General features: G+C 45.7%; 1 protein-coding gene across 2 annotated transcripts in view; it reads right to left on the reverse strand.

The window, feature by feature from the left end:
* The window catches only part of ZNF423 (zinc finger protein 423), a 278,862-nt gene that overhangs the window by 132,073 nt on the left and 121,656 nt on the right, over positions 1 to 25,133 (reverse strand). Inside the window, exons 4-5 of one of the 2 annotated variants that reach the window (XM_056862229.1) lie at positions 19,359 to 19,443; positions 498 to 587 (exon numbers count right to left, since the gene is read on the reverse strand). In XM_056862229.1, the coding sequence (XP_056718207.1) occupies positions 498 to 587; positions 19,359 to 19,443 (175 nt within the window). The remainder of the gene's footprint in view (positions 1 to 497; positions 588 to 19,358; positions 19,444 to 25,133) is intronic. The other variant, XM_056862230.1, reaches the window with a different exon arrangement.

Consider the following 25,133-nt stretch of genomic DNA (forward strand, 5'->3'; position numbering starts at 1 on the left):
GTAGAGACACACAAATTAGACTGGAAGAAGATAATGCAACACACTGGTTAGGAGTCATTTCAGCAGAGTGGAGGGGAATAATCTTGGCATCAGCTCGGTACCACCATTATACTGTGCGGTGAGAATACTAATGGTATGTTATCAAAAATGATTATCAACCATTGGCCACTAATCAGACAAAGATAACTCCACCCCCCCCCACCAAAATAAAAGAGGTGGGACCAGATATTTGGGAAGATCTTTTGGCCATTAAAATAAAAATTAACCAAAGAATGAGCAATTTCACTTTGTATCTGTGTAAGAGATACCTTAGAGCTAGTATACAACTCCTAGTAAAATGAACTATGCAAATATGTGAACCACAAAAGTTGAAGATGCAAAACGCCCTCTGCGAATTTTATACCCTCAAGGTGAAGTGCCCCATATAGGTGGTGGAAAGTGCCATCAACTTGCAACCAAGTTGCTCCAAGTTATGAATACCGTACTGTGTTTCCTACCTGCAATAGCATTTTTCAAAATCCTCCTCTCCAGTAAGCCAGGAGCTGGAAAAGAATACAAGACCTCGCCATTGGGTATTGGGGCAGCACCTACAGGAGACAGGAGGCAAAGAGACTCAACTCCTCCCCACAAGGCAAGGAGCCGTTCATGGGTGAATTCAAAACACAACCAGGAAGGGATGCGGGAGGCAGCATGCGGAAATGGCTGAGTTAGGAGGAGGAGGCCAATGAAAAACACCATCAAGTGTTCCCCTACCCTCCAGATTCATCTGAATCAGGCATGAAAATGAAGGGGCTCTCCCACCACTACCAAACCCTCAACATGGAAAAAAAGCCACTAGAAAAAAAAAAGAAGAAGCATGCAGGAACCTCTTACCTTAAAAATGGGGGAACAGTTGGCATCAGGGAAGTCCACAAATAGAAACAAACCTGTGGAGGCGGCTACTTTTCTGGACCGCCTCCCATTACAGTACATTGGTCCTGTGCACCATTTACACATAACACATCTTTATCCAGGACACAGCCAAACCACAGACTCCGAAACAATGGCCCTTACAGAACGCAACTGGACAATCGGACGAAGGAACGCTCCCTCTGTCCACAAACGCCTTGCCTATGAAAAAGTTAATATGCCCAGGAGGAGATTTTCTAGGCCTCCATCAACAAGGAGGGGTTTCCTGGGTCTGCTGGAAAGTTCAACGCCTGCACTCTTTGGGAGTTCGTAAATCAGCTTTCAGAGACACTATAGGCTACAGTACACACTAGCACAGATTCTTGCCTACTTGTTTCACATGATATTTGGTTTAGACTAGCATGATATTTGGTTAGATTAGCATGTAGAAAGTTTTTTAAACATGAAAGTTTCTAGTTTAAATTAATGAATTGACAGCATAGTTGCTTTATAAAAAAAACCAACCACATACGTAGATACTCTGCAAACAAAAACAATCCTTTCCCCCAAAAAATGACTTCTCTGCCTATTTCCACATAGGGGGTTTCCTCCAGGTGGCACACAGCATGCGCACTTTATTTGGAAGTTTCCACACGAAGCCATGCTGTTTCTGAGCATAGCTCATGGGGCTCCCAGGGTTTTCCTTTTTATGCTGGAGCAAATAAAAAAAACCTTCTTTGTTCCCACTTGAAGAGGAAGCGCTCGTCAGCTGCAGGCAAGGCCTCCATGAGAAAGCCCTGCCTGTAGCCAATCCAGAAGGAGGCGGAGCTGACTGCCACCTTCAGAATGGAGACACTCATGTCAGGCACCCATCCTTTTAGCTCCTTAAACAGGACCTTTTTTAAAAAAATAAAAGCTCAGCTGTTAATGGGACAGGGTGTTGCTGGCAGCCGGGGAATAGTGGTGGCAATGAAATATGGTCATCAGGAGGAGGAAGAAGAAAAGGAGGAGGAAGAGGAAGGAGGAGTAGGAGTTGGTTTTTATATGTTGACTACCACTTAAGGAAGAATCAAACCGGTTTACAATCACCTTCCCCTCCCCATAACAGACACCTTGTGAGGTAGGTGAGGCTGAGAGAGTGTGACTAGCCCAAGGTCACCCAGCTGGCTTCATGTGTAGGAGTGGGGAAACCAACCCGGTTCACCAGATCAGTGTCTGCAGCTCATGTGGAGGAGTGGGGAATTCAACCCTGTTCTCCAGATCACAGTCCACCGCTCCAAACTACCACTCTTAACCACTATACCACGCTGGCTCTCAGGCCAGCGTTTCTGTGCCCATGTGACACGCAGGAAGGGAGCGGGGAGGAATGGTGCCAGAACCAAATGGTGCAGGGATGGGACATGTGAATGCCATGCTCAGGCACCTTAATCTTGCTCACTGCTGCTCACGCAGGAGGGGTGGCTTTTCCCATCCTGCGTGAAATCAGCCCCGCTCTCTCAAACTCATCCTGGAGAAAATTAGCAAGGCTTGCTTCCTTCAGCCAGTAGACTAGTATTCTTTGCCAAGCGCGAACTTATAGATAAGGAATGCACTGACCATATCTGCTGTCCACTGCAGTTGCTGCATCCTGCTATCAGCCAGCATGGTGTAGTGGTTAAGAGTGGTGGCTTGGAGCGATGGAGTCTGATCTGGAGAACCAGGTTTAATTCCACATGAGCGGCGGATGCTAATCTGGTGAACCGGGTTGGTTTCCCCATTCCTCCACATGAAGCCAGCTCGGTGACCGTAGTCACAGCTCTCTCAGCCACACCTACCTCACAGGGTGTCTGTTGTGGGGAGGGAAAGGGAAGGTGATTGTAAGCCGGTTTGATTCTCCCTTAAGTGGCAGAGAAAGTCGGCATATAAAAACCAACTCTTCTTCTCAGCTCTGTGTCTATACTTTTAAATTCTCCAGGCTGCTCTGTTGTCTGCCATGTTGAAACTTAGGGCTGCCAAGCTCCAATCCAGAGCTAAAGAGTGTGTTTTCAAGCCTCGTTTCTCCAAGATCAGTTGTAGGACATGGAGCTGGGCTTGGCAGCCCGCCCTGCCAACCAGGGCAAAGACAGAAAAGACAGGTTTCCTAGTTCTCATTCCAGGACTGGCCAGTTCAAAGATTTCACGCTGCCTGACAGTCACAGAAGTTGACACAGCCAATCCCTATTCCCTCTCCATGCCTTGAGGGGTCTTTGAAGATTCAGCACACATTGGGATGGATCCAGTGGTTCTCTTTTGCAAATGGAGGGATAGACGGTTGGAAGAAAGAGCTCTTTCTGTTGGATGACTCCCTTCCATTGGAGGAAGGGAACAAGTAGAAACCCTCCTTTCTACAACAGACTATTCCTCACTTAGCAGAGGGGAACCGACCAATCCAAGCCACAGTAGTTCATTCCGGCAGGTAACAGCCTCCAGTCCAAAACCTCATGTCCTCAACAAGTTCCCCCACCCATCTTCATGGCCTTCTGGATCTTTATGTCCCTGGATGGAATTTTTGAAAATCCCATTTCCCAACAGCAGTTACTCTGCGTCAAATAACCTGTGTGGAAATGGCTAGTGATTCTTGACTTACTCTTTGTTTCTTACTGAGCATATTCTTAAGAACATAAGAAAAGCCATGCTGGATTAGACCAAGGTCCATCAAGTCCAGCAGTCTGTTCACACAGTGGCCAAACAAGCACCTCTAGGAAGCCCACGAACAAGACGACTGAAGCAGCACCATCCTGCCTGTGTTCCACAGCACCTAATAAAACAGGCATGCTCCTCTGATCCTGGAGAGAACAGGTATGCATCATGACTAGTATCCATTTTTACTAGTAGCCTTGAATAGCCTTTTCCTCCATGAACATGTCCACTCCCTTCTTAAAGCCTTCCAAGCTGGCAGCCATCACCACATCCTGGGGCAGGGAGTTCTTAACTATGGTCATTTAGCACAGAGACTGAGAACGGCCAACCTGGAGGGAAATGTTTCTTTGCTCTCTGCTGCTGGTTTTTTTTTTTTTTTTTTTTAAACAACCATGTAGAAGGATTTCCTTGTGAAGGCATGTTTAAGAGATGCTTGTTTCCATTATGGCTAAGTGTTTGAAATTTCTTGCAATGGTCAATAAGAAGGCCAATAGTAAGAAGGCACAGCAGTACACACAAACACATACACATACACACAGAAAAACTTAAGTCAGCTCTGTGCATCAGGTATCTGTCAAATGTCCCCTGCTGAAAAAACACTGGGTCACAATTGACAATAGTGGAAAATTTCTGGAATACCCAGAAGTACTCATCATGTTCGCCGACAAACGGAGAGCAACATTCTACTTTAACTTGCTATATGAGTTCAGAAACAACCAAATAAAATTTGCAATAAAGACCATCTCTAATGGGTAGCCTCATAAGCTTAAAGGACCAGTTTAAAGTCTCCCTGAGGTTTGCAGTTCAATTTTTGTTGACCTTTAATTAAAGACAATGCGCCAAATTGACACCAAGAGAATTAAACTACAATATAAATTCAGTCCAGTAACTAGCATCCAAATAATTTTTGTTTTCTGCTGGGTGGCTCAGCCAACTTGTAAACCGAAAATATTCCTCTGAATACAATGACATTTAACAACACCACAATTTTATTCCTGATCCTTAAGAAACATCAAATGAAACTTGGATTTCACGGATCGTTCTTGGGCTTCTGTACATTTCAGGATGGAGCGCCACAATGCAGAAGGGAAGAAGAAGAGGAAGAAGAAGAAGAAGAAGAAGAAGAAGAAGAAGAAGAAGAAGAAGAAGAAGAAGAAGAAGAAGACGACGAAGACGACGACAGCAGTTCTTAACACAGCAAGAGTAAATATATTTGCACAGAATTTGTGCTGGCAAGTTTTATAGGGATTGAGAAGGATCAACTGACCCACGCTGCCCTCTCGGCTTTGGTGGGTATGGTTTCTTTGCTTGTAGTTCCTGGTTTTGGCCAGAATTGAACAGTGGGATACAGGCCTTCATCTCATATCCCTCAGTCTTCAGATCAAGACTCATTTGGGACGGAGTCCAAAGGAATCTGAGTTTTCAACTGACCACTTGAGAGGCATGATATGCATCTTAACTTCCCTGACTCTAAGGACAGGAAATACTCTAGGATTCTGCAGGTGATGAGGTTAGGTGGATTTCTGATGAATCAAAGCTTCCCCCATTGGGAAAAAAAAACCCTCCCTGCCTGTAAGAAGCTAGCTCCATCAAGAAAAGGGGGCTCTTCTTATTTCTATGATCATGGGGAAACATGGAAACAAGCACTTCCTCTCCTACATTGTTTGGGTTGCCAATCTCCAGGTACTAGTTGGAGATCTCCTAATATTACAACTGATCTCCAGCCAATAGAGATCAGTTCACCTGGAGAAAATTGCAGCTTTGGCCATTGGAGTCTATGGCATTGAAGTCCCTCCCTTCCCCAAACCCCACCCTCCTCAGGCTCCACCCCAAAAAACCTCCCGCCGGTGGCAAAGAGGGACCTGGCAACCCTATGCATTGTGAAGCGGTACAGTCCCAAGAGGAATCTACCATCTAAAGACATTTATGCATGGGAGGTTTTGCCTTGGATCTGCTGCTCTCTAGAAGCACATTTCCCCCATCCGAATTCTCAAAACTAAAAAATAAGTCCCCATGCAGAGTTTTGAGAATTTGGATCAGAAAAATGTGCATCTGGAGAGCAGCAAATCAAAGGAAAAACCTGCCATGCATAAATGGCCAAAGTCTGCTGAATGTACACATTGCTCTTCTCTTGTGTACAAATAAAGATGGTTGCTTTGCTCGGTATTCTTTTATCCTAATGAACACAGACGTATTGCTGGAAAATATAGGTCTTAAACATAGAGAGAGGAGGTGGCCAGCTGTTGGTTCCAGTGCAAATCCCACGCGATGAGAATTCACCTTTTTTTTCTCAGCCGGCATGCTTGAGTCAGAGCCGAAATATGTGTGATCCTAATCACAGTGCTTTGGGATGATAAAGAAACAGGTTGGTAATATCTTTAAATAGTCTCTTCCTCCCCTCCCCAGCAACCAATCCTTAATTTTCAAAGTAAGCAAAGAGTGAAACTAAAATAAGGAACGTAAAGGAGCATTTTAAAAAAAACCTGCAGATTAAAACTACAAACTTTAAGAGCAAGTGACATTGTTGCCCAGCTAGCTAACAGTTGTTGAAATGCTACAAACTGATTGAGACCCCAGCAAACATGAACTTCAGACTCGTCACACTGAAAACTCAAACCTGATTACAGAAAAGGTGTTTTATCAGCCGCTTCCTGCTACTTTACATACAAATATGAAACCGCCAGGAAAATGTTTAAACAGGTGTAATCACAACTGCATATGAAAATTGAGTCGGAGGGCTAGAAGGAATCTTAACATGGTTCAGAAGGAGCAGAAGCGACGTGAAGCTGCGATCGCAGCCGATTATGAATGTATCATGCAAAACAAGAATGTTGTCATAGCAGCTATAAAAATGTCAGGGAAACTGAGCAACCATTAGCCAAGCAGTAAATGAAAGAAGGGGATGGGAGGGAATGCAAAAAAGGAAAATGTGACTGAATATATTAAGGGAAACTATGTTTCACTCCGAGGGCAGATAAAGGAGCCAAGCAAAATAATATTTGCTCAAAATTCCTCTGAACAAATATGCCCAGATAACAACTGCAAAGGAATACAGGCACCCGGTGCATATGCGTCTGGCACAGTTCGTATTTTTAGGAAACGCTTTCTTCCGGAGAGGAACAAAGACAAGTTGAAAGTCGCAAAAGCAAATGCTAAAACAACCCAAGTGCTGATTTTACTCTTTAGGGCAGTGGTTCCCAAAGTGGGCAGTACCACCCCTGGGGCAAGGGGGCAGCAGGGGGGCACTAGAGGTGGGCCCCTTCAACTGTGTTGATCACTAATTTACAATAGATCAAGCTATGGCACCATGCTGGCAAATTTGGTGAAAACTATCAGAATTTTTTTCCAGACTTTGAAGAGCTGGTACCACTGGATCAAGTTCATCAGTTTTGTTGAATATATTTCAACTAAAAAGTTTTAATTTGATTTTAAATAGATGTGCAGTTAATTGTTACTGTTTTGAAAATGTATTGTTATTTTCATCTTTAATGAGTCATGCAAACCCCTATTTTGAATAATGCTTTTAATAGGATATGGTAGGGGGCGCTGGGGTTGAGTTCGTGGAACCAAGGGGGTGGTGGCCCAAAATGTTTGGGAACCACTGCTTTAAGGCATTAAACCATTTGGCCCTAAACCAAGGGTATTCACTGTGTGGCTCATGGGGAGTCACATTTGTAGTTACCATCAACCAAAAGAGCCACATTTCCTTCCATCCCTGGTATGATGCCTGCCCCTCAGGAAGGCTCACAGCTTACCCATTCTTCTGGGAGTGGCTGTTTCAAGGTGGAAACCATCTGCCAGCCACAAACCCTACTGGGCAAGGGTCTTGTGTACTCTCATGAAACATGGGTCAGGTGCCACTTTGGGAAAACAGTGCTCAGAAGAGCCACAGGTAGAGCCTGAACCACTGAGTATCACTGCCCTAAATCGTTTGGGTCCAAAGCACCTAAAAGGCTACCTCCACCCGTACTCACTTGCCCATAATATGAGACTGTTTCTTTCTTTGTTTTTCCCCTGTTCTTAGACCAAGGTCTTGGACAATAAAACCATAAAACTTAAATAAGACCCATTTCTAAAAACGGCTCCCTTTGACTCTTCTCCGCAGCCTCCAAAAAACAAGCAACAAAATAAGTACACTGAGGGTCAGAGTCCTCTAAGACTCTAAGGCAGGGGTGGGGAACGTCAGGCCCGGGGGCCATTTTAGGCCCGCGAAGTCATTTGGTCTGGCCCTTCATGGATCCTGGCAGATCTCTAGCTCAGAAGGATCTAAGACTGGCGATCCGCCCGCTCCCGCAGACAAGAATAGCCTCTATTCAAGGCGGATGTGAGTTTGTTTTGCTGAGGAACCTTTTCCCCCCATTGCAGAAGAGTCATTAGCTATAGAGCTGCTAGGACCGGCCAAGAAACTGTGTTAACCCTTTCCTAACTAGGCCGTGGAGAAACGTATTCCCTCTGTACTACAAGAGGTCTGGGGGCGGAAGTGGCGACAATGGAGGGGTTAAAGGGGGCACAGCCAGAATGCGTGTGTGTGTGGGGGAGTTCTTAGCCATTTCACCCCTAATTTTTAAGTTGATAATTTTGTATGGCCAGCGAATGATGTTATAAATATCCAAATGGCCCTTGGTGGAAAAAAGGTTCCCCACCCCTGCTCTAAGGGACCTCGCTTTGAGCTTTTCAACTTAGGAACTGAACTTTTTGCTCCAAGGTTGCTTGAGAAAATGCGGACCATTTGTTAAAACATGGTATAATCCATTTTAGCCTAAATTGGTACACGTAAGGACAATGCAAAAGGATATGTTTTAAGGAGTGTACTGACTGAAAAGGGCAGGGACACAGCTGGTCTGAAAAAGCATACGGCCCAGCAAAACCATTGAAAAAAGGCAATTAAATCTTGAATACAGAAAGATTCTACATAACTTTGGACTAACCAGAGAAGACAAGAGTCACTGGAAAAGACAGTCATGCTAGGAAAAGTTGAAGGCAGCAGGAAAAGAGGAAGACCCGACAAGAGATTGATTGGCTCTATAAAGGAAGCCACGGCCCTCAGTTTGCAAGACCTGAGCAAGGCTGTTAAAGATAGGACATTTTGCAGGACGCTGATTCATAGGGCCGCCATGAGTCGGGAGCGACTTGACGGCACTTAATACACACACAACCAGAGAATCCAGATAGGAAGGAAGAGTACCCTTAGATAATAGGCCCAGAATATACGAGATTGTCTGAGGATGCAGGACTGCAGAAACCTCATTCTCTGGGGTATGGTTGGTGGGGACTCACACAAAAGCCTTCTCCACCCCCACCCCAGACTTCGGAACGCTCTATCCCAGGGGGAGAGGGACCTCGCTTTGAGCTTTTCAAGGTCCATTAAAGACTTTTTTAAAAATTGGGAAGGCCTTTGAATTCGAATTTCATCCCTGGTTTTAAATGTTGACTGGAACCTTTTAACAGTTTGAAATGTTATTATTAATATCTGTGATAGTTTTTTTGCATTTTTTCCTACTTTCTTGACCTGCCTTGGGACCTTCTTCTCTGCCTTCTTATGGAAAGACAGGAGAGAAGAATTCTAAACAAGAAAAATGTGACAGATGAATATATGGACACTCCTGCGTTATGTATGAGCTCCTTCTCTGATCAAAATTAACTGTCCGAATGCTGTCTCCCCACCCTTACACATTTCTGAACATTCTTCTACTACTGGCATACACTATATATTCTATAACAGACAGTGTTCATAGGGTCACTATAACAGCTATGACTATATCTCCAATTGTACTTATAGCACAGATGCTTTAGCCTTCAAGTAAATGATCTTGCTTAGTATCCTTGCATGCATACAGAAAACACCAAAGAAGAAACATAATTCTTAAGTGGGGGAAAAAACGAGAGCTGCATGAGCAAAGGCTCTGCATGATTCTCCTATGGTAGCTCTATATATTTACAAACGAGCACATTTCAGTGTATAGCAACCAATAACTAGGCATGTTTGTCCTGTAAACGTATGAATTTCAAAGCGCGGGACTGGATTTAAATCAGTGAGTTAAAAATCAGGCGGAGGTTTTCATGATTTAAAACCAACCCGACAAAGACTGTGGCCAGGATCCAAGAGTTATATTAAGTACTCAAAAGGTTTGGCTGTGCCCGTTTGGCCTTTCTTCTTTGCAAGTGCCCTCTCAACACCACTTTAGAGAATCCCCTTGTCTGCAGATGCTGGTCGGTGTGCAGCACAGAGAGCCAATGTTCAAACCGCACAAGGCCAAGCCCTCTTGGACTCACGTAATGTGTCGCAAGGCTCTCTGGATCTCAGCCAACATACTTAAAGTAAACATTGTATTAAACATCTAAAATATACAAAATATAACAAGGCCTTCAAAAAGTGCATATTTCAAGAGAGCATCATGCATTTTAAAAATTGGAGAGAGAGTGAGAGTTAGAGCCCTTAATGTGTCCATAATTAATTCACACATTCAACTGTGGAGTCCAAAAATATGTTCATGCTGATCATTTGCATGTAATATTACAAAAACAATCTGTCACAATTTTTTTTTATCTGCCTTAATGCCTGAATGCTACTACTAAGCTACCGCTTTTCACTGTGAGACATAACTGTTACCAGATACATTTTAGACTAAATAGCTCTTTGGAGGGACTGCATGGATTTCCTCTCGATAATTAGACGGCTTTATCTCAGCCTTGACACAATCAACACATATGGATCTGTAAGTCTCAAGCAACGGGATGTATATATTTTAAATAATATTAAACAAATACTATCTGAATGAAAACTCTTTTCACTGAACATTACCTTTAAGACTGTAACTACCTAAAACAACTGAACATACCAGAAGGCTAGTTAATGAAGGTTATCAAGGAAAAACAGGTATTGTTTTGCAGGTCCCATTCTTCAAGATGCACCAGTCAGCATTCTCTATCTTGATTTTGAGGGCTTCTTTCTACGACCACTAACCTTTTCACAGGGAAGGAAACTCCAGCACATAGTCATACTGAACAATCCATATATACCTTTTTGTTTTTGTTCCATGTTCAGATTCAGGGACAACAGCACTTTTCAATTATTCCTTTGTATCCACCAAAACATGGAGAAGGGTGATTGGAGGCTGCATCCATTTACCCATCCCCACAACCTCCATGGCTTTTCAAGTACCATTTGCATGAAGGTCCTGCATGTAAAGGGCTTAAACCAGGCTCATCAGATCTTGAACACATGAAGCTGCCTTAAGCTGAATCAGACAATTGGTCCATCAAGATCAGTATTGTCTACTCAGACTGGCAACAGCTCTCCAGGGTCTCAGACAGAGGTCTTTCACATCACTTACTACCTGATCCCTTTAACTGGAGATGCCAGGGATTGAACCTGGGACCTTCTGCATGCCAAGCAGATGCTCTACCACTGAGCCAAAGTCCCTCTCCTCTTGGAAGCTAAGCAGGGTCGGCCCTGGTGACTAGTTGGAAGGGAGACCACCAAGGAAGTCCAGGGTCACTGCACAGAGCAGGCAATGGCAAACCATCTCTGTTTGTCTCTTGCCTTAAAATCCCTATGGGGGGGGTCGCCACAGATCAGCTGAGATTTGACGTTTTCTACCTACCTTCATGTGTGTATGGTCCTACAAGCACTTTCCATTGACTTCTCTGGAAAATGAAGGACATGTGTGCAAAGTTCCCATGTAAACAGGTATCTGCTACAATATGGAGATTGGGGAACAAGGTCAGTGGGTGTGATTGTTCCCCTCGTTGTTTTCATTTGAACATAAATGGGCTTACTATAACTATATATGGATCGAACAGTGCACATGTGGATACCTATGGTGGAATTCATCGTACTTTCTGGACAGAAGTCACTTCAGTGTATCAGCTTTATAACATGAGGCAGTGCCAGGAGTCATTCAGAACTTCCATTCCAAAGAACCCTCCCCAATAGGGTACTAAAAAAAACCCCTCCCATGAACACCTAAAGTCTGGGCAGACGCGGATCTGTCTTAAAATTTCCCATAAATTCCTCATACTATATTCGCCTTCAGCCTGTCTGGAGGCTCAAAGTTGGAGACAATGAGGAAATCCAGGCTATTCTTCAGTGTAAATGATGGGTGGGAAGGGAAGGTAGCAATTGGAGGACTGGGTGCACCTTATGAGCAATTCACCACCTTCCCCTGATATACTATTCATAGGATTTTTTAGAAGTCCTTATTTAATAGATACCCCATGCATGTGTCACTGAACACTGTGTCAGCAGATAATGCATACACATTTATTCTGAGTTAATACATTAACATATTAAGATAGAAGCCATGTTGATTCATGCTTGTAAGCGACACAGAAATTGAAATCAACCAAGTGTGTTTAGGATCAGAACAACACTCCCAATAATGAAACAGTAATCGAGCAGCTTCAATCCAAAATACTTCTACTGATGCATATGCATGTCTTAAACCAGTGGGTAAGAACCAAAAAGATTGAGGGGTATAAGCTTTTGGGAGTCAAAGGTCCCTTTGGTATCTGATGCAGGGAGTTTTGATTCTCGAAAGCTTATACCAGGAGTGTCAAACATATGGCCTGGAAGTTGGATCCGACCCCTTGAGAGCTTTTATCCAACTCACGAGCCAGCCACCCCCTGCCTCATCCCAATCTGGGCTGGCGAGGCATGGCTCAGCCCGACCAAGTGACATTTATGTCATCTCCAGCCCTTGTAACAAACGAGTTCGACACCCCTGGTTTATATGCTGAAAACCTGGTTTGTCCCTAAGGTGCCACTGGACTCGAATCTAGCTGTTCTACTGCAGACCCATGGTTACTCTCTGACACTAACTAATTAATGATAATGGACAAATAGTTAACAAAGTTCATTCAAGGAACGGTCTACTCGAGGTTCTCCCTCGACTTTGCCTTTACTAACTCAAAAGAAAGCCAAACACCACACACTAGCTACATGGCACTATTCTTGAAAAACAATCACAGATCTTAAAACCATTGTGGATTGTACCATCGGGCTTGCTCACCGAAAGCCAACAGGATCACTCCTGGGTGGACAAACCATTTATACCAGAAACAGTCAGCAGGATTACTTTGGAACAAACCACTGGAGACTTGCCATCCAAATGAGAAAACCCATGTAAAATTAGCAAAAAAGAAAAAAAAAAGTCCACCGCCTTTTTTTGTAGCAGCAGCAGCAGCAACAACAACAACAACAATAATAAATTATTTGTATCCCACCCTGCCCTGACGAGCCGGGCCCAGGGCAGCTAACATCATGTAGGTATACTAAGTACAATACATAAGATAACACAATATAAAATCACAACTAGACTAATAAATCCTATACCGATGACACCCAAACTACTCTACCTTAAGGAAGGTGTTAGGAAAAGGTGGCTGCGCATCAATGCCTACCCTTAATGCCACTCAGTCTGCGGGGGTGGGGGGGGAGAAGAAGAAGAGTTGTTTTTTATATGCTGACTTTCTCTGCAACTTAAGGAAAAATCAAACCGGTTTACAATCACCTTCCCCTCCCCACAACAGACATCCTGTGAGGTAGGTGAGGCTGAGAGAGCTCTAACAGAGCAGTAACTTGCCCAAGGTCACCCAGCTGGCTTCATGTGGAGGAGTGGGGAAACAAATCCAGTTCACCAGATTAGCCTCCACCACTCATGTGGAGGAGTGGGGAATCAAACCCGGTTCTCCAGATCAGACTCCACCGCTCCAAACCACCGCTCTTAACCACTACACCACACTGGCTGGATGGAGACAGATAGACACTGGCTGGATGGAGATGGACAGACACAGGAGTGGGGAAAACATAACAAGGAAAAGAGGGGGCAGGAAGGAAGGAGACGGAAAGTTAAGGAAACAAAAGAAAAGGGCCAACAGGGGAAGGGAAGGGAGGGGATCGTTTTGCCCCAAATCAGATGATACTCTTCATACCAATAGGCGATATTACACTCTGTCGCTCTGTCACCGTCACCACATCGGTATGGGAGACACTACAGATTATTAACAGTGCCGTCCTATGAAGAGTTGTACCACTGTAAATCCCTTGACTTAGGTTGGCTCTAAAAGGGGCTCCTGTGATTCCAAGAGCAGCATGGCCACCCTCTACAACAGTGGTTCCCAAAGTGGGCAATACCACCCCCTGGGGGGCGGTGGGATTACCTAGGGGGGCACTAAGAGGCAAGAGGGCAGCAGGGGGCACTACAGGTGGTCCCACTGCTCTACAATCTGGAAGCTACTGAGCATGCCCATCCTCCTTGACGTCTAATAGAGCGCACACATCAGAGGCGATGGAAGGTAGAGGGAGGAACCTGAAGGAGAACACACTTGAAACATTACCAGGTCAGCACAGTAGGAAGCAAGCAGTACAGAGGCAGCAAGAACTACTGGAAGGTTTTTTTTTTAATACGATCCTGGGTGGATCCCCCAAAGCCTCAAAAGAGAGGAAGAGACCTTCCCCCACCCTCTCGATGAATTAAAACGGTTCAAAAGAGGCTCGACTCAAACCCAGTCGTTTCAAAAAGCCTTCTGCTCTCTACGTGGTAGAGGGGGAGGGTAGAAATAGCCCTCAAAAAGCCTCAGTTGCAAACTGTTCTCCCAGCAGCCCCCTTTCCAAATTACTCATGAGTAAGAAGGGGGTCTGTTCCTTTGCTAGAAATGTTCCCAGAAGCCCTGGTATGAAAACAAAGCAGCGTGCTTTCCATATACTTCCTCCAGAGATACTGCCAGTCTGTTCCCTCTCTGGGGAGGATACACAGGGCCAATATGCTACTGTGTTTGTATGCGTGCATGTGTATATATTATGTTTCATAGCAAAAAAAACCCAAAACAACAAACCAAGGAGAGAGATTTCTCACCAGGATGTGCAAGAGTAATGCTGAACATCCCCCACATGTTAATTTGGGAGCCAGAGTGGTGTAGTGTTTAAGAGCGGTGGTTTGGAGCAGTGGACTCTGATCTGGAGAAATGGGTTTGATTCCCCACTCCTCCACATGAGCGTTGGACGCTAATCTGGTGAACTGGGTTGGTTTCCCCACTCCTCCACATGAAGCCAGCTGGGTGACCTTGGGCTAGTCACAGCTCTCTTAGAGCTCTCTCAGCCCCACCTACCACACAGGGTGTCTGTTATGGGAGGGCAGGGGAAGGTGATTGTAAGCCGGTTTGATTCTCCCTTAAGTGGTAGAGAAAGTTGGCATATAAAAACCAACCCTTCCTCTTCTTCTTTGATAAATGGAGTGATTGGTTGGAGGACCAGCGGGAGGGGACATGTTTCTTGGGGAGGCATCGCATCCGGGTCCTTAAATAACTCAGTCCTCTTTGTGGGGCGGGGCTGTTTGTTGACTCTGTTCCTTAACCCGGAAGGGTCTTCAGCTTTTTAACATTATAAATACAGCACTACATCTTCTCTGGCATCCAACTAGCACCTGTGCTAATGCCATTACTGTCATCTGGGGCGGGGGACACAGATCCTTTCCACAAGGGGTGATGTACCGAGGCGGACAGAGGCCAGAAAACAGGGAAGGCAAGCGACAGATGTGAAGAGAAACAGGCGGCAGCGTTGGCAAGAGAAGCGATGCTACAAATGCCTTCACACCACACCACATTTCGGTCCTGCCCTTGTGGGAATGAGCCTTGGGAGCCTTCAGGCAGACGGTGCTGTCGCCCACTCTTTCTCATGCGTGGTTTTGAGACTGAAGATCTCCGCATTCCCAGTTAACCATCCTTTCATTCAATTTGGACGAAACATTAACTGCTGTTTGCTGGAGTATGGAAGTCTCCAACATCAGAGCCACTCGGGGGGAAAGGGGAGTGAAAAAGGGGGTGTCCAAATCTGTGGACTTTGAAAGCCAATTCCGACAACGAGGATCTAAGAAAGCCACTCGGTTGTTTCTTACTCATGATCTGAACAGGCACTTCCAGAACTGCGCACAAAAAAAGTTAACTACATGCAGCTAGCTTACACCATTCCAAAATGAGTTCCTACTCTATGCAATCTAGACAAGAAGAAGAAGAAGAGTTGGTTTTTACATGCCAACTTTCTCCACCACTTAAGGAAGAATCAAAGCAGCTTACAATCAACGTCCCTTCCCCTCCCCACAACAGACACCCTGTGAGGTAGGTGGGGCTGAGAGAGTTCTAAGAGGGCTGTGACTAGCCCAAGGTCACCCAGCAGGCTTCATGTGGAGGGGTAGGGAATCAAACCTGGTTCTCCATATCAGAGTCCACCGCTCCAAACCACCACTCTTAACCACTACACCATGCTGGCAAGTGGGGGGAGAGACTGTAACGTTTTAAAAAAATTCCAAAACTGAATAAAAAATCTAAATTATAAAAAAGTACAAAATAAAAAAAATTTGGAGGACACATTTTCAAGATGTGCACCCCACCTGATTGTGATGAAATAAAGGGCGCTGTTTTCAACAGCACTTTTCATATGCCTTCAGCCACAGTTAGGAGCCTAGGCAGCCCGGCCTAGTCTGATCTCACCAGAGCTCGGAAGCTAAGCTGGGTCAGTCCTGGTTAGTGCTTGGATGGGAGACCACTAAAGAAAACGGGTGCTGCTACGCATAGGCAGGCACTGGCAAACCACCTCTGCCCCTTTCTTGCCTTGAAAACCCAATGATGGGGACCGCCATAAGTGGGTTGTGACTGGACACATGAACACATGAAGCTGCCTTATACCGAATCAGACCCTTGGTCCATCAAATAATAAAATAAGAAGAGCTGGTTTTTATATGCCGACTTTCTCTTCCACTTAAGGGAGAATCAAACCGGCTTACAATCACCTTCCCTTCCCCTCCCCATAACAGACACCCTGTGAGGTAGGTGGGGCTAAGAGAGCATGACTAGCACAAGGTCACCCTGCTGACTTCAGGTGGAAGAATGGGGAAACAAAGCCAGTTCACCAGATTAGCTCATGTGGAGGAGTGAGGAATCAAAGCCGGTTCTCCAGATCAGACTCCACCGCTCCAAACCACAGCTCTTAACCACTACACCACGCTGGCTCTCTCAAAATCCTTATTGTCTACTCAGACCGCCAGCAGCTCTCCAGGGTTTCAGGCAGAGGTCTTTCACATCACCTACTTGCCTAGTCCCTTTAACTGGAGATGCCGGGGATTGAACCTGGGACCTTCTGCATGCCAAGCAGATGCTCTACCACTGAGCCACAGCCCCTCCCCAAACAGCTCCCTTTATCTCTAGAGCCGTGGTTAGCAAGTTTTGCTGGAAGGCTGGTTCAAAAGGAATTTGTCGCTGAGCTTACAATCAGGACCTACCACATCTAGTGGGTCGCAATGTTCACAGGCCGATGTTCCCTCTACACGCCTCCCCTTCCCTCTCCAGCTTGGCAACTAGGATGCCGCGAGGTTGAGCATTGCTTGTTTAGTGCACTGAACACATTTCTAGAGGCCAGGGATGGGTGGAACCCTTTATGCAGGCCCAGTCGGAGACACCGAAGCCATATTGTCCCAAAGATGTGTCACGGGAATTTAATATTGTGAGCCTGCTTGTCACTGGAATCCTTTTTCAGAGTGCATCAAAAATGTGCACAATGCAAACAGGTTTGTCACCGATAGCCCCGCCTCCATTTCACAGGTTTGATGTGAAAACCACATAAGCAGTTGCCTAAAGATACCGCTCGTGCACATCTTAATACAAGGAGGGGAGAAGGAGGGGTGGGAAAAGGCTTGAAATCACTGTGGTCCAATTAGCAACGCTCTCACCCTTCACACCTGCAAACAAGAGATTGCATTAACACCTGCCACAAAAGCAAACATTTTTAGATAACTTCATTTTAACCTCCCTGACACCGCCTGCAAGCTCCCCGCCTTGCGCTACCGTGGAAATCACGGTGAGTGACAGTGCCTATTCTTCTCCGAGAAAGAGGTTTTGCTCTAATCTTCCGTGTCAGCTTTTCAAATTCTCTCTTCGACGTTTGCTCATAATGCACATTAATGATAATGGGATCTCCGTACGTGAAAGAATAGATTCTTTAAATGCAAAAATTGTTCAAGGGAAAATCATTATGATTATGGGAGATGAATGTGGCGCGCGAACACATAAAGAACACTGTAGGGCCCTTGAAGGATCTTCAACGGCAGACTCTGGAGTGGCATGTGTAAGGAACTCCGCTGTGGTCTATGCATCAAAATAAACTAAGCTCTCGAGCTGTCACATATATTTATAACATCTGTGCAGATAGAAGAAACAGTTCTCTGCATTCTTCAGGAAAAGCAGCCTCCAGCTGCATCAGAAATACGGCCCTTTTGATTGCAATAACATTTTACTGGGTCTTGTTCCCACCAGGACCAGTCTTGAAAACAAGCGAGGCCTCGCTGTCTACAACAGGAACAATAAATGTAAAAATGCGAACATCTCAAAAAGCAAACCTTTCTTTTTTTAAAAAAACCAATTTGCTCAGGCGAAAAGCTCCAGGTTTTTCCCCCCCTCCTCCTCCAATAAGTTAAAAAAAAAAAAAACACAGAAGGGGGCTGAAATAAAACTTCTTAAGCATCCTGTTTTGACAATGTGTCTCAGAAATCCACCACATTTAAGCTATGGAAATGTGCGCAATTCAATGTCATGACATACCAAATTGAAGCATAATTGCTTCTAAGTGGTTGACAACCAGCAAGTACTTTCTCTCCCCCCCCCTCCACTTTTTTCTTCTCCTGATTTGACTGAAATTCATGGCATAAAGAGGAAGATCTTGTCAAAAGTTTCATCATAACATGAGCGAAAATGGGACAGAGGGGAGGGGGGAAAGGACAACTCGGCATTAATACATTTTAAGCAGCTTTGAAATTGAAGAGAATTGCTGCCTTTCTAAATGGAGGATTCTTAAACACTGCTATTGGGAGCCTCCCCAAGGCAAGGAAGCAACTGTTTCAAGCACAGATCCCAAGTGGGAAACTTTAAGAGCGGGGAAGAGCAGATAGAACGGAAACAACTTTGCGAGCCCCGTGCTATGCTTTCAAGTCCCTAAAATGTCAACACAACAGTTTGTGAAAGGTAGATAATTGCCCCATTTCATACTTCAACCTGCATTCGGAGACTGGTATAGCCCCCCTGTGCTTTCTTGGTTGAGGAAGGCTTGTGTGGACCAGTGACCTAACCAATTGGTTTAAAGAAAACATACACTACGAAAGATCAAAGAGAAACTTTTATGCACTCCAGCAAGAGTCTACACCAGGGGGGGCAAACTCAATTGTTACGAGGGACGGATATGACATAAATGTCACTTGCTTGGGCTGGGCCATGCCTTGCCAGCCCAGATTGAGAGTGGAAGGGTGGCTGCCTTGGCTGCCTCTTGGGCCGGATAAGAACTCTCAAGGGGCTGGATCCGGCCCATGGGCCTTATGTTTGACATCCCTAGTCTACACCTTCTTGGATGAGACCAGTCCATACACATTGAGTGTCTTGGGCAAATGTCATGAGGGTGAATCCTAAGAATCTTTCAACCATCATGAGTCAAAGGAAGAGCCACCATTTAGTGAAATGCACCTGCAGGATCTAACACACAGTCATTTTGCAGCCAGCATGGCTGGATCCCAAAGAGATGTGTTACACAGTGGGGAAATAACCACGTATCTGTCTGTGCTGGTTAGATATCAGCAGTGCAGCATGAGGATCTAACGATGTAGGAAGCTGCAGCCATGTCGCAGTAGTTTGTAAGAATCAGCCCTAAAGTATTTGCATTTTATTAAAGGACACGGAACAAACTGGTCAAAACATTAACGACTCACTGAGAAAGCCAAGATAAGGAAGGGAGAAACCAAGTATTCGAAGAGCAGACAGGCTTAAATTGTGCTTACCAATCATATGATTTGCAACATGGATCTGTATCTCTCGCTCATTCTCAAAGGTCATCTGGCACTTGATGCATTGATAGGTCTTTTTCTGTTGAAACAATTGAAAAAAATAGGTAAGAGAGCTTGGCTTTCAGCAGAAAAGAAAATACAGGCATAAGCACTGACCAATACAAGCTCCATTCTTAGATTTTTACACTTCCCCACCATCATCACTCCTTCCTAGTCATCCTCCAAAAGAACCACAAAACCAAAATGTCTCTGGGTATAATCTTATGACCCTGACCCGGATGGGCCAGGCTAGCCCTATCTCGTGAGACTCTCAGAAGCTAAGCAGGGACGGCCCTGGTTAGTATTTGGTTGGGAGACCACCAAGGAAGTCCAGGGTTGCTATGAAGATAGGCAATGGCAAACCGCCTCTGAATGTCTCTTGCCTTGAAAACCCTATGTGGTCACCATAAGTTGGTTACAACTTGACAGCACCTTCCACCATCATAACCTTATGATTACCTGTCGATTAGGGTCTGGCTAGTCATTTATTTGTTGTTTTAAAGATTTTTTACGATTGCTTGCGTTTGTTTTTTAAAGATATTGTGTTGTAATGTTTATTTTGTTACCCACCTTGGGATTCCAGCTGTGCTGGAAGGAAGGCGGGTTTGTAACTACTATAAATAAATATGTAAAAAATTAAAGGTACATGCAGTAGAGTACCCTTGCTAAATCTTAATGGATGGGGAGGTCATTAGAGAAGGCATTCCTTAAGGTTGACTCCCTAAGTCCAATGACAGCATTAATGGAAAATGCAAATACGCTAACATTTGAACATGGAGAATGTTGGACCAATATTTCATCCCAGAAGCTCTGTTCACAAGTTACAGTGAACACACATATGATCCCATGTACAGCGTACCCTTGATTGTTCTGTATACATGCATTAAGTAATTATCGTGCTACACTCAATACAATTACAGCAGAACATGCGATTGAAACCCAACATTTATTCAGGTACTGCAAAGTGAACGCACACTGGCCCTTTCATACAAAACAGATGTACAGGCAGGATGCATGCATTGCTCACTGTAACACATGAACGGGGCTTAGTGTGGAGGGAAATTCAAAGGCCTTTATGTGTCTATCAAGGCATGTACGGGAGGAAGAAAGCAGGAACAACCCTTCGATGTGTTTCCCACTTGAACAGTTACTCGTATGAACAACAGTAGCCAACAATTCAAATGCTACCTGAAGTAATAAAAGGCTGCAAAGCACTGTGCAGTTGGAAGTGCTACTGTGGTGAAAAATTAGAATCAAGTAGTAATTAATATCATGGGTAAAAAGGGCTAATGGACAAATGCCCGATCATGGGCTGATTCGGAGGAAAGTTCATTTAGGCTGTCCAAGTATTTCTGAGCTCTTATTCACAGTAATAAAACGCCCTTTAAGGGGAAATGAGATTCCAAAGGGAGGGCAGTGTGATTTCAGGAACAGACAGGAAAGAAACTTCACTGCACTGAAGAGCTCAGCACCGCCTGCGGAAGCAAAGGTATGAATTTTTGGCAATCCCGAAACTCCCGCTGCAAAGCGAAGGCGGGTTTTCCTCCACCGTTTGTGCACGCTTCCTGTGTCACAATGTCATTCTAATGAAGCTGAGCCGCCGAAACAAGGAGGTTGCGTGAAGAGGCAATTACATGAGCCATTTATTCAATCAGAGGAGATGGGCTTGTACTCAAAAGTAGCACGGGCGTGTACTCTCGTAATGATGAGACAGAGGGAACTCCAAAGACTAAAAATGAAAAAGCTCACAGCATGGAAGACATTCCAATTTTTTTTATTATATGTATATAATTTTCCACTGCCAAATCAAGCTCAAGGAACGGGTTTTGTTTACTAACAATGCAATGGAGAGCATTTGCACTGCATTTCAGTAATTCATATGTGACTTGCATGAAGTCATATTCAGATTATACAAACAGCAGAACCAGAAGGTACATATGGAACGGTGCAAATATATCAGCTTCTAAGGGGCTGGAAAAAGAGGGCTGGCATTTATATTCAGCCCCATGCAAATAACAGGCACCAAGACCATAAGCCATACTCAGCAACGGGCCATGGCGCAGAACTTTAACCCTTCTGTTGTGTGAAAGAAAGGTGTGTTCTACTCGAGACAAGCCCCAATCCATGATTCAAGGTGCTTCACTCTTAAACTGGCTTACCGTATATACCCGTGTATAAGCCGACCCTCGTATAAGCCGAGGTGCCTAATTTCTCCCCAAAAATGGGGAAAAATTAGGCACCCGCGTATAAGCCGAGGGTCAGCTTATAACCCCACCCCCCGCAGGCTTACCTGACGGCTCCGGCAGCAAGGCGAGGGTCTGGAGACAGCGGCGGTGTGGCCCGGCGGGGGGCGGGGCAGCATTCCTGGGGCTGCCCCCGGCCGCTCCGGGTGGCGCGAAGCGGCGGTGCGGCCTGGCGCGGCCCGGCAGGGGCCGGGGCAGCCTTCCTGCAGCTGCAGGAGGCTGCCCCCGGCCGCTCCGGGCGGCGGTGCGGCCGGGCGCGGCCCCGCGGGGGGCGGGGCAGCCTTCCTGCAGCTGCAGGAGGCTGCCCCAGGCCGCTCCGGGCGGCGGTGCAGCCTGGCGCGGCCCGGCGGGGGGCGGGGCAGCCTTCCTGCGGCTGCAGGAGGCTGCCCCAGGCTGCTCCGGGCGGCGGTGCGGCCTGGCGCGGCCCCGCGGGGAGCGGGGCAGCCTTTCTGCGGCTGCAGGAGGCTGCCCCAGGCCGCTCCGGGCGGCGGTGTGGCCTGGCGCGGCCCCGCGGGGGGCGGGGCAGCCTTCCTGCGGCTGCAGGAGGCTGCCCCAGGCCGCTCCGGGCGGCGGGAAGCGGCGCAGGCTCAGCGGCGGCGGTAAGTTCCCCCCTCCCTCCTCCCTCCTTCCCCCCTCTACCGTATTGACCCGTGTATAAGCCGAGGCCGGCTTTTTCAGCCCTTTTTTTGGGCTGAAAAACTCGGCTTATACACGAGTATATACGGTACATGGTGAGAGGTTTTGTCCAAGTTAGAAACACAGAAGACATATATGGCCCAACCCAGTCAATACATGGACCTGCCTTTCCTGGATTCTCTAAGATTTCCCTTCAGCGTTTTGGAGATGTGACTGTAGTGGGAGAATTCTCAGCATTCAGAGAACCTTCTACATTCCAAAGCACCCTCTCCTTCTTTTTAAAAGAATTTTTATTATTTTTTAATAAAATATAAACAACTTCACGTACATCATTCACTCTTCATACTTCATATCCACAGCGAGATCCTCCTCTAATGTACAGTAGAGCGGCTTCAGTACATTTTATATGATCTAATACTATTCTTTTGGTCTGGGCAAACACAATGCTTCTATAAGTTCTTTATCTCAATTACGATTATAGCAAGCTTAAAATGTTGATACTAACATTTACAATTTTATGCTATCATTCACCACCAATATGTCTTCATCAAATCTAGCACCCTCTCCTTCTTGAATAGGGGACATCAACACCTATATATAAAATCAATAATGGCCTAAAGGGGGGGGGAATAAAACAGAGAAGTGGTCAAGAATTATAGAGCGGTAACATCATTTGGACAGCTGTAGGCTGCTTGGTTTCTATTGCAGGCCAAATAAAAACTGCATTTTTACCTGTTGTACTACAAATCAACAAGAGATTAGAAAACAGAGAACAGCACCTTGTTCAATTTAGCTTACCTGGCTATCTCCAAGACACCTTTTTAACAAGCTGCGGAAAGTTGCTGTTCTCTGGGAAGGATACAAGCGTTCAGGGGCCCTGCTGATCCATCGCAAAACTTCGGAAATCTATGAGTTGTGCGTGCGCAATTAGCTTTGGGTGTGCAGCTATTGTATGGGCAAGAACCGAAGTGAAGAAATAAATTGCCCACCACTGTTAACCTAGCATAATAAAAAACACGCATCCATCCGAATTGCCTTAGCGTTTATTAGCACAACCGGTACCTACATGTCATGTCTGGCTTTTCTACGCTCAATCTTTCCAGCACCATTAAAGCTATATACATAGCACACTGAATGTGCATCATAAGAACATAAGAAAGGCCCTGCTGGATCAGACCATGGTCCATCAAGTCCAGGAGTCTGTTCACACAGTGGCCAACCAGGTGCCTCTAGGAAGCCCACAAGCAAGACGACTGCAACAGCACCATCCTGCCTGTGGTCCACCACACCCAAAATAATAGGCATGCTCCTCTGATATGAGAGAGAATAGGTATGCAGCATGACTAGTATCCATTCTAACTAATAGCCATGAATACCCCTCTCCTCCTCGTACTTGGTAGACTACTAGAAGGCAAGTCCATCCCCTGAGGATCTTGAGTTCCAAAATATGATACTAGGAAGATAACAAAGAGAGGAGGGGGAGGAGCTAGGGCAGGAGTCCCCATCTTTTTTAAGGCCAAAGGCACCTTTGGAATTTTGAGAGGGGTGGTGAGTACCACCCTAATATCCCAAACGGCTGCCTCAGAAAGCAGAGCCAAATGGATTGCCTCCCTCCTCACACCTCCTGGGACTCTGTTCTGGAGAACCAGGTTTGATTCCCCCACTCCTCCACATGAGCGGCGGAGGCTAATCTGGTGAACTGGGTTGGTTTCCCCACTCCTACACATGAAGCCAGCTGGGTGACCTTGAACTAGTCACAGTCCTCTTAGAGCTCTCTCAGCCCCACCTACCTCACAGGGTGTCTGTTGTGGGGAGGGGAAGGGAAGATGATCGTAAGCTGGTTTCATTCTTCCTTAAGTGGTAGAGAAAGTCGGCATATAAAAACCAACTTTTCTTCTTCTTTCATTTGAATGAGGGAAGCCAATAACAAGATCTGCCTTACAATGGCCACACCCACTTTCTGAAAAGTTCAGTGGGTGCCAAGGGATGTACTGGTGGGTGCCATGGTACCCCCCAGGCACCGTGCTGGGGAACCCTGAGCTAGGGAGTAAAAAGGTAAGGTGGTGTTCACACCACTTACTTGTAGTAAAGGATGAGAAGTAAGGAGTCAGACATACCTAAGTCCCACTGGAACCAATAGAAACAAGTGAGATTGGTCACAAGTGGGATTTAGGCACAATTGTCTATAAGGAAATTGGAGCTGTGGTTAATTGGGGCTTCCACGGAGCTAAATGACTTGTCTATACTATAGGAAGATCTTGCTCACAAATGTGTTTCTTGCTGGCTTCGAACTTGGCAGTGTCCCAATCTGAAACAATCCCTGTCCCCAAAATTGCTCATGACTGATAGAACTGATTTCTTACCCCAAATAAAACAGTGCCCTGGGATAGACAGAAAGAATGAGCAATCATATTTGTCCCTTCTGAATAAGTGGGTGGACCATAGCAAATGGCACACACACATGCGCTCAACTTGCATTCTTGCTTTGGCCCGGCTTACACATCACCTGTGAGCAAAATGGCTGTTAGCATTTGCACATGAGCGCACAACCTGGGACCAGCAGATATTTTGCCACTGAGCTGTGGCTCCTCCCACAGTTGTCGCCACAACATTCAAGATACCGAGCATCATCTTATGCCCATGTAGTTTGTGTGGAAGATGTACACAACTGTATGAGAACACCACATTGGCAGTTGTAGCTCTCAACATGCAGATCTGACCCATCTTCCATACACATGGTATCGTCTTTCTCCCCTTCCTCTTCCTCCTGCACTGCAACCATATGGAACATCCCTCTCTGCTGGGAATGAATTCAAGGAGATGCTAAAGGAGATTCCTCCTTAGACCCAAC

The sequence above is a fragment of the Euleptes europaea genome, chromosome 17 (assembly GCF_029931775.1).
Source record: "Euleptes europaea isolate rEulEur1 chromosome 17, rEulEur1.hap1, whole genome shotgun sequence".
NCBI lineage: Eukaryota > Metazoa > Chordata > Lepidosauria > Squamata > Sphaerodactylidae > Euleptes > Euleptes europaea.